Genomic DNA, 10,647 nt, shown 5'->3' on the forward strand with positions numbered 1-10,647 from the left:
GACAGTGTCAGGTCGGCTTGCGCTGTGTTCCCTCCCGCGGGAACACACAGACTGCGAGAGCGCTCTCTGCAGAACCACCAGTCTGTGTGTGTTCTCGCGGAAGCAAGCAAAGCGCAAGTCGTCCCGACACTGTCCGTAGCTGATTGGACAGTGTCAGAGCGAAGAGTTTACGCCCCCTTGCCATTTAGTTAGAAACCCCCCATTGAGAGTTTAGGGGCTTATTTACATATCGGGCTCCAAATATAACAGCACCGATATGTCAATAACGGAGGAAGATAGTAAAAAAGTGTAAAGTGAGACAGTGCTTGTGAAGCCTTGCCCATTACATGCTGCACTCAGATGCACATGTATGGGCAGGTGAAAGGTTCTCTTTAAGTGACAAATCGTATGTAGTTAATGCCAATCGCCATAAATGTACGGGGTGATGATGGTGTGGGCTCAGGAGCTGTGCATCTTGCAGTTGGGGGTCATCTGTATATTACAGCTTACACTCCACTGCAACAGCGGGGATCGGCGATGACTAGCCCCAGCTGTTTAACCCTCTCAGATGTCGCCTCAATAGCAACTATGACAGACGGCCTTCTATAGGACCCCTGGTCTATATAGAAGTTTCATCTCGCAGTAATCATAATAACCTGCAGAATATATAAAACATGTGATTTATATTGCACGGTGAAGGCCGTTTAAACGAAATTCCCGAAGAATGGCTAAGTTGCTGGGGGGGGGGGGGGGGGGGTTTCTCCATCCCCCCCACCAAAAAAAAAAATGTGTAAAAGTTTGCAATACATTATATGTACCCCAAAAAATACAAAGAACACAAGTCCGACAAACACATTTAAAAAAAGTTATGGTTCTTAGAACGCATCGATGAAAAAACAAAAAAATCGGTGTGCCTTAAAGGCCCAAAATAGCGGCATCCTTAAAGGGGTTTTCCATGATTGGACAACTGATTACCTATCCACAATGTAGGTCATCAGTATATGATCGGTGAGGGTATGACACCGGGACCCCGCACCGATTAGCTTCTCAGTCTACCTCCGTGTGCCGGATACGATGGCTCCGAGTAACTGAATAGCGGCAGAGCTGCAGCTCTGCTCCTAGAATAGGAGCAGAGCTGCTGTACTGTAGATCGGCCGCTATTCCGTGAACGGTGCCATCTCCTTCCAGCTCCAAATACTGCATATCGTTCAAAACATCCGACACCTGGAGGCAGGCGGAGTGGCTGATCGGTGCGGGTCTGGGTGTCTGAGCCCCACCGGTCATATACTGATGACCTACCCTGTGGATAGGTCATCAGTTGTCCTGTCGTGGATAACCTCTTTAAAGGGAATGTGTCGCTAGAAAATATATATATATTTTTTTAGTTAAACAGTTATTATATACATGATTAGACATTGTTCTAATTTTTTCACAAGTCAGGATTACGCGAGTGGGTTTACTAGTGCTGAACATTGATATCAGCGCTGGTTTAGGCTTGCATTATAAAATAATTGCAGGACATGTATCAAAACCAAACAGCACCACATGTATAACCCTTTAGACAGATGTATTTAAATAAAACAAAAAAACAATTAAAAAAGGGGTTGTCCAGTCCAGGATAGGCCATCAATAACCGATGGGATCGGGGTCTAACTCCCAGGACCTCCACGATCAGCTGTTTTGAAGGGGGTGCAGTGCTCTTACGCGCGCTGCTTCAACTTCATTTCTACTTGCTCACTGTGAATCATTGACGCGCATGTAGCAGCGATTCACAGGTATTGCAGCCTCTTCTCCCATTTAAGTGAATGGAGGAGAAGGCTGCAATACCTGTGACTCGCTGCTACATCCATGTTGACGATTCACAGTGAGCAAGTAGAAATTAAGGGGAAGCAGTGCTTGCACAAGCGCTGCACGCCCTCGAGAACAACTGATCAGCGGGAACCCTGGGAGTCTGACTCTGACCCATCAGTTATTGATGGCTTATCCTGAGAATAGGCCATTAATTTTTAGGGACTGGACAACCCCTTTAAAGTGGTGCACAAGTTAATCGATTATGTAACTATTGTGTAGATCTACATACCGATACCAGGGATAAACAAAGTTTTCCAGCACAAGTTCAAACACCTACAAAGAAAATGATGATAAACCTATGAACAGTCATGACCCCACAACTTTAGCATATATTTATATATCTTATATACCTGCCCCCTGAAGTTCTGTACTAGGCATAACCAAGACTATTTATGGTTTTGCCCAGAGCATCCACCAATACGCCTTTTCACGTTGGTCACTAAGGGGCTTTAGGCTAGGCTGCCGCCTTTTCACGTTAGCCTAGTCTAAGTCCTGCACGGGTCTCCCGTGCAGGCTGGAGCCGGGGCTCAGCTGTCTGATGACAGCTGGGCTCCTGCTCCAACACCCGCGATCGAAGTTTACTTCGATCGCAGCCGTTTAACCCGTTAAATGTAGCCATCAATAGCGACTGCGGCATTTAACTTGTTTGCACAGGGAGTGAGCTCCCTCTGTCACCCATCGGCGGACCGCAAATGCAATCGCGGGTCTCCAATGGGGTGTCATGGCAGCCGGGGGCCTGATAAAGGCCCCTGGGTCTGCCCATGGCATATGCCTATTAGGATGAGCCGGAGGCATGTCCTAATAGATTGCCTGTTAGATTTACACTGACAGGCAATAATGCTCTGGTATACGAAGTATACCACAGCATTATAGCAGCGATCTGAAGATCGCATAGTGAAGTCTCCTAGTGAGACTGAAAAAATCATTAACGTGAAATAAAGATTATTAATAAAAAGGACAGTAAAAAAAAAAAAAAGAAAACATTTTTTTTCCATAAGTGGTTTTAGTTAATAAAAGTGTAAAAAAATAAATAAAAGTACACATATGTGGTATCGCCGCGACCGTAATGACTCAATTAAAGTTAACATGTAATTTAAACCGCAAGGTGAACACCGTAAAAAGAAAACGCAAAAAACCATGGCGAAATTGCTATTTTTTTCCATTGCCCCCCCAAAAAAGTCATAATAAAAATTAATCAATAAGTCCCATGTACCCCAAAACAGTACCAATCAAAACTACGTCTCGCAAAAAACAAGCTAAAAAAAAAATCACTAGATTGACGGAAAAATAAAAAAAAATTACGGCTCTTGGAAAGCGACGATGCAAAAAACAAATAATTTTAGTTCAAAAGTTTTTATTGTGCAAAAGTCGTAAAACAAAAAAAACTCTACATATGTGGTATCGCCGTAATCGTACCGACCCATAGAATAAAGGTAACGTGTTATTTACGCCGCACAGTGAACGGCGTCAATTTAAAACGCATAGAACAATGGTGGAATTTCAGGTTTTTTTTCTAATCCCCCTAAAAAAAAGTTAACAAAAGTCAATCAAAAAATTATATGTACCCTAAAATGGTGCTATTAAAAAGTACAACTAATCCCGCAAAAAAACAAGTCCTCCTACAGCTATGTCGACGGAAAAATAAAATAAAAAAAAGTTATAGCTCTTTGAATGCGACTATAGAAAAACTAATAAAATAGCTTGGTCATTAGTGCCTAAAATAGGCTGGTCAGTAAGGGGTTAAGAATAGGCAAATGGTGATATTGGGAAAATACTTAGCCTTTCTAGGTAAACTCAATTGCTTTGCAAGTATAATGAATGTAGACACACACAGAAAACGGTAATACCTCAGAAAGAGATGCATCAACTTTGGAAGGAACCTTCAGGTCCAGCCACGGCTGATAGTTCTCCAGCTGCAGCGTTGGCCTGAAATCATGACATCATTTAATTGTAGAACACCATTGCTGAATAAGATTTGGCTTCATGTGACATGACGTACCTATGTCTTTTGCACTTCACTTTACCACACACTGCACAGCTGTGGCCTTGTGGGAAAAGCTCTTGTAGTTCTGTCTGAGAGAGAAGATTTACACGCTCTATTATGTGAAACTTTATTGGAACTAAAGAGCTACTAAAAGAAATATTGCAATAAATGGCAACACTTATCGGAAGAGAGCGGATGCCAGACTGAGCTCTCTCTCCAAACCGCATCTTGCATATCCTTTTCAGCCGCCCCCCCCCCCCCCCATCCAACACCGCCCTGAGGGCCTGCTGTTTTTATTATTTTTGTGAACTCTTGTCGGTGCCCTTTTTTAATGTCACGACAAGCTAATTTATCATATCATGACAGAAACGAACAAGAACAGATTGGGTGAAATATATTCAGACTAGCGTTTTATACACAGAGTCAAATCTACACCACCTAGTAGCTGGCCTAATTTATAGTAAATATGTCGGCAAGCAGACGGCCCCTCTCCCTTCCATTAAGTTCTACCCACTGTTTCGAAAAAGCAGAAATGGCACAAAAGTTGCAATTGTTCCCTCATATTGCGACTTAGGCCGTGTGACTTCTCTACACCAGAAAACTGGCGTAGAAAAATAATAAATTCTTCTGTTATTTTATTTACATTTCTGGAGAGGCACTTTCCTATTGGACTCGATTGGATTGGTTACTTTATTAGACAGTCCCTTAGTCTTTCAGGGCCCAAGTAAATAGATGTACTTTTATTTTGTACAAGCGACAGGTCTTCCTGGCACAAATCCATGGTGGGTTAAGGCAGTGAAAAGGTTCATGACAGCAACCCACTGTGGTCTAAATATTAAAAGAAGTTAATGAAAATATCCCTAGTGGTCTAGGATAGTGTGGTGAAGGGGTTAACTATCGGTACTAAAGGCTGCAAGCCCCTCAACTGATGCAGTCTACAGTCACAGATATCAGCCAATCACAGAGCAGCTTAGACAATCAGAGGCTTGTGATTGGCTTACTGGGATAATGTCTTTGTAGTCTATGAGAGACTATGTATTGTTAGAACTAATGAGACTTTTAGGGTATGTTCACACAGAGTTTTTTTGCAGGTGGAAAAATCTGCCTCCAAATTCCTTCAGGACCTGACTGCACTCCGTTCGCCGCGTTTCTCGGCTGCGGCCATTGAGCGCCACGGGCAAAAAAACGCAGCGAAAATCACTTTCTCTGCCTCCCATTGATGTCAATGGCAGGTCAGAGACGGAAACGCTTTAAGAAAGGTCATGACGCTTTTACCCGTGAGCGTTTTTTTCCGCTCGCAGGACAAAAAAAAAATGCCTCCGCCTCCCATTGAAATCAATGGGAAGCATTTTCGGCCGTTTTTTGGTGCGGTTTCCCGTGAACAGGGCCTTAGGGCATGCTCACACAGTTTTTTGCAGGCAGAAAAATCTGCCTCAAAATTCCTTCAGGAATTTTGTGGTAGATTTTGACCTGCCTGGCCTGCTCTTTCTCTGCCTCCTATTGATTTCAATGGAAGGTCAGAGACGGAACTGCGGAAAGAAAGAGCATGACGCTTTTCTAAATCAATGGGAGGCGATTTTAGCCTTTTTTGGTGCGGTTTCTGTGTCAAAAACAGAACGAAAAAACTCTGTGTGAACTAGGCCATGGAGTTAGAGACGGACTGCCTCTATAAGGCCCTAAGACTGTTTTTTTTTACGTGTTTTGACGGCATCGTATGAACCCAGCCTTATGACACATTATTTTCAATAGAAGCTCAAAAGTGCAAGAAGAATGTATTTAAATACTGTACCTTGGGCTTATGTTTTATATTAAAAAGAATATTAGGAAGGAGAGATTCAGGTTCCAGAGTACAGTATAATGTAACAACTCCAGCAAGGAACGACCAGAAAATCATAAGAATATGGAGGTACCTGCAAAAAGGAAAGAACATGGTTAAATGAAGTATGATATACACTACCGTTCAAAAGTTTAGGGTCACTTAGTAATTTTCTTATTTTTGCAAGAAAAGCACCGTTTTTTTCAATGAAGATAACATTAAATTAATCAGAAATACACTCTATACATTGTTAATGTGCTAAATGACTATTCTAGCTGCAAACGTCTGGTTTTTAATGCAATATCTACATAGGTGTATAGAGACCCATTTCCAGCAACCATTACTCCAGTGTTCTAATGGTACATTGTGTTTGCTAACGGTGTTAGAAGGCTAATGGATGATTAGAAAACACTTGAAAACACTTGTGCAATTATGTTAGCACCGCTGTAAACAGTTTTGCTGTTTAGAGGAGCTATAAAACGGACCTTTCTTTGAGCTAGTTGAGAATCTGGAGCATTACATTTGTGGGTTCGATTAAACTCTCCAAATGGCTAGAAAAAGAGAGCTTTCATGTGAAACTCGACAGTCTATTCTTGTTCTTAGAAATGAAGGCTATTCCATGCGAGAAATTGCCAAGAAACTGAAGATTTCCTACAACGGTGTGTACTACTCCCTTCAGAGGACAGCACAAACAGGCTCTAACCAGAGTAGAAAGAGAAGTGGGAGGCACCGCTGCACAACTGAGCAACAAGACAAGTACATTAGAGTCTCTAGTTTGAGAAATAGACGCCTCACAGATCCTCAACTGGCAGCTTCATTAAATAGTACCCACAAAACGCCAGTATCAACGTCTACAGTGAAGAGGCGACTCCGGGATGCTGGCCTTCAGGGCAGAGTGGCAAAGAAAAAGCCATATCTGACACTGGCTAATAAAAGGAAAATATTAATATGGGCAAAAGCACACAGACATTCGACAGAGGAAGATTGGAAAAAAGTGTTATGGACAGACGAATCGAAGTTTGAGGTGTTTGGATCACACAGGAGAACATTTGTGAGACGCAGAACAACTGAAAAGATGCTGGAAGAGTGCCTGACGCCATCTGTCATGCATGGTGGAGGTAATGTGATGGTCTGGGGTTGCTTTGGTGCTGGTAAAGTGGGAGATTTGTACAAGGTAAAAGGGATTTTGAATAAGGAAGGCTATCACTCCATTTTGCAACGCCATGCCATACCCTGTGGACAGCGCTTGATTGGAGCCAATTTCATCCTACAACAGGACAATGACCCAAAGCACACCTCCAAATTATGCAAGAACTATTTAGGGAAGAAGCAGGCAGCTGGTATTCTATCTGTAATGGAGTGGCCAGCGCCGTCACCAAATCTCAACCCCATAAAGCTGTTGTGGGAGCAGCTTGACCGTATGGTACGCCAGAAGTGCCCATCAAGCCAATCCAACTTGTGGGAGGGGCTTCTGGAAGCATGGGGTGAAATTTCTCCCAATTACCTCAGCAAATTAAGAGCTAGAATGCCAAAGGTCTGCAATGCTGTAATTGCTGCAAATGGAGCATTCTTTGACGAAAGCAAAGTTTGAAGGAGAAAATTATTATTTCAAATAAAAATCATTATTTCTAACCTTGTCAATGTCTTGGCCATATTTTCTAGTCATTTTGAAACTCATTTGATAAATATAAGTGTGAGTTTTCATGGAAAACACAAAATTGTCTGGGTGACCGCAAACTTTTGAACGGTAGTGTATATATGTAATATGACTAGCTACTACAGCAAACAAGACATTAAAGAACAATTATTGAAGGGTGTTTACTGGTAAAGCTATTGAGGTGTTTTCCTGGAAAATCCCCTTAAAGGGGTATTCCCAACTTAGACATTTATGGCATATCCACAGAATACGCCAGAAACGTTTGATAGATGTGGGTACCAGCTCTGAGACCCGCACCTATATTGGGAACGGGGGTCAGCTGACCCCCGTTTTGCCTGGTGTGGTGACCACAAGCTGCTGATTCCAGGCGGAGACTAGTATAGAGGCGGCCGCGCATGCGCTCTTCTCTCTCTATTCCGTTTAATGAGAGCTACGCTGCTCGGCTGTTTCCGTAACTCCCGTACAATAGAATGGAGAGAGCTGCGCGGGTCAGATCAAGAATTTTCCATGTTGGGAATTACTAAAATTAAAATTACTAAATTGTCATGAAAGAATTGTTTCAATTGGAGCAAGAAATGATTCCATTTAGGTTTTCAGACAGACATTTTAGAAAATGACACCAGATGTACTCAATAGGATCTGTTACGATCCACTGCAAAACAGATCAAAAGGAATCGTGTAAAAATAGAACTAAAGAATAGATCCTGAATTAATGTTCTGTAAAATATACATATAACTCCTCATTAATCTGGAACACCTGAATATACATTTTATGAGTTATCACTTGTTACAAGTTGTCGGGCTTTGTTCATCATGGGGTCACTGGTGCCGTTATAAAACAGAATCCCTGACAGATATGACGGATCCGTTGTCTAATAAATACTGTCAAATCCTATTGATTTATCATAGGTCACTCAGGTTTCCATTCTTTTTTATAACCAGGTAAAATGTTGCCACAGACTAAGGCCCCATGCACACGAACGTAAAAACGCCCGTAATCACGGGCCGTAATTACGGGCCCATAGACTTCTATTGGCCCCGGGTACCTCCCCGTATGCTTACGGGAATGTGCCCGTGCCGTTGAAAAATATAGAACATGTCCTATTCAAGGCCATAATTATGGCACGGGCAGGCCCATAGAAGGTCTATGGGGCTCCCGTAATTACGGGTGACTACGTGTGTGCACCCGTAATTACGGGAGCGTTGCTAGGCGACGTCAGTGTATAGTCACTGTCCAGGGTGCTGAAAGAGTTAACGATGGGCAGTAGCTCTTTCAGCACCAGGGACAGTGGCTACCGATCGCAATACAGATAAAGCTGTAAAAAAAAAAAAAAATTACGTTCATACTTACCCAGAGCTCCCTGCTTCTTCCTCCAGCCCGACCTCTCTGGATGACGTTACAGCCCATGTGACCGCTGCAGCCAATCACTGGCTGCAGCGGTCACATGGACTGCCGCGTCATCCAGAGAGGTCGGGCTGGATGTCAAGAGAGGGACGCGTCACCAAGACAACGGCCGGGTAAGTATGAATTTCTTTTACTGCGGAAAGGGCTGTCCCTTCTCTCTATCCTGCACTGATATAGAGAAGGGGCTGCCGATTACTGCAGTGTAATTTTGCAGCAAAAACGTGCCGGTAAATACGGGTGGAATACCGGTGACACCGGACCCGTATTTACAGGCACGGGTCCGTAAATACTGGTACAGTACGGGTCTAATAAGTGTGACCCAGGACCCGTATTTACGGGTGGACAAAAATACGGTCGTGTGCATGGGGCCTAAGTAATTTTCCCTTCAAGAGCAAAGATGCGTGACGGAATGGGCCCAGGACACGGTTGTGAACACAGCCTTACATGTTATAACTATGGAGCAAAGACAGACAACTCTGATCTGCAATTAAAAAATGGATAATACTTCTCCTGTTCTGGCCACTACGGTCTTGTCGGACATGTAGGAGCTGAATGTGGGTGGCCACTACTATAGGGCTGCAGCACATCGGTTGACAGTTTTTAAAAAAGATGCATCACAGGGGCTTGGATACAAAAACGTACCATGATGGAGCAAAATTTACTACTTAATTGAAGGGAATCTGTCAGCAGATCTTAGCCCAGCAGACTGCGGACAGCTCATAGGTCCTGAATAATGATGAACTGAATAATTGGAAAATAAAGTTTTAATACCTTACACGCCACACGCAAATTAGCAAGCGTCCCGCTAAGTGTTCCTGAAACTTTGAAGTGTCCTGACTCTTCTCCTGTAAGCCTGTTTTAACCCTCGCCACAAAGCAGGGCGTATGGATGCTGCGCACCCTTAGCTACGTCAATCAACAGCACATAGGAGGTGTTAGGGCGGCTTCATAGCATAAGAGTCAGGATGCTTTAGGGTTTCAGGAACGCCCAGCGGACACTTGCCTGATAATACAACATACATTGCATGGAAGTTAACTTTTTGTTTTTCAGTGCATTAGGATCATCGATATAGAAACGTGTAAACTCCACAGGACCTGCAGCTCTGTCAGCAGTTTGGTGGACGAAGATCTGACAGATTCAAGTACCTTTGTCTCATTAGGTTGATCGCAGGCAGTGGTGCTAGGAAACCGCTGTACCACAAGATCAGCATATTATAGTCGATGGCCGGCCAAGAGTTGTGGGATCATCACTGTACAGTAATCCATCCACATGTAAATATGAATATCCCATTACCATTGCAGTAGTATAGGGGCAATCCACACACTGCCAAAAAGTGATCCTCCAGAACACAACCCGGCTGACATCAGATGCAGCGCACACAGCTCGGGTCCACGTTACCTTAGGAGCAGGACGGTGGACAACGAGAGGACGACCAGAATAAAGCACAGCACAGGATACTGCCGGCATATGTCCCGCAGCCGCTGCCTCCCATCCAGCCACATCTTCCAGGCCGCGGACATGACGGCGCCCGACCGTAACTCTCGGCTCCCTTCTTCCTGGAACGTGACCACATACGTCACTACCTGAGGCGCCGCCCCCTAAGCGTGTGTATGTAGTTGCTTCACGAACCCTCACTGTAGAGACAAATACGCTAATAATACACGGACGTATGGGCTATAATGTGGCGTTTTGCTGCTACGGTTTTTATTGTTTTTTCGTCAAAGAAGAAAAACTTTGATGAAATGTAATAGAGGTATGAGATATAAAGAAAAAAAAACCATGCCGATTTCCTCTGTGAACTGCGCCATTCCATAGACTGTTTGCAGGGGCGTAACAAGGAAACACTGGGCCCCATAGCAAACGTTTGACTGGGTCCCCCTCCCCTGGGTGCCACACACAGCCTTGTAGATAGCGCCTCCTATAGATAGTGCCATAAGCCCGCCCCCACCTGTAGA

The 10,647-nt window shown here is 43.8% G+C and overlaps 1 protein-coding gene across 2 annotated transcripts in view; it reads right to left on the minus strand.

Moving 5' to 3' along the window:
* Positions 1-10,280, minus strand: part of SNX14 (sorting nexin 14) — an 85,185-nt gene extending 74,905 nt beyond the window's left edge. Inside the window, exons 1-5 of one of the 2 annotated variants that reach the window (XM_075862108.1) lie at positions 10,091-10,280; positions 5,604-5,724; positions 3,830-3,903; positions 3,678-3,756; positions 2,060-2,103 (exon numbers count right to left, since the gene is read on the minus strand). In XM_075862108.1, the coding sequence (XP_075718223.1) occupies positions 2,060-2,103; positions 3,678-3,756; positions 3,830-3,903; positions 5,604-5,724; positions 10,091-10,212 (440 nt within the window). In that variant the 5' untranslated portion in view covers positions 10,213-10,280. The remainder of the gene's footprint in view (positions 1-2,059; positions 2,104-3,677; positions 3,757-3,829; positions 3,904-5,603; positions 5,725-10,090) is intronic. The other variant, XM_075862107.1, reaches the window with a different exon arrangement.
* Positions 10,281-10,647: the final 367 nt, after the last annotated feature.

Source organism: Rhinoderma darwinii, chromosome 4, assembly GCF_050947455.1.
Source record: "Rhinoderma darwinii isolate aRhiDar2 chromosome 4, aRhiDar2.hap1, whole genome shotgun sequence".
NCBI classification, from domain to species: domain Eukaryota; kingdom Metazoa; phylum Chordata; class Amphibia; order Anura; family Rhinodermatidae; genus Rhinoderma; species Rhinoderma darwinii.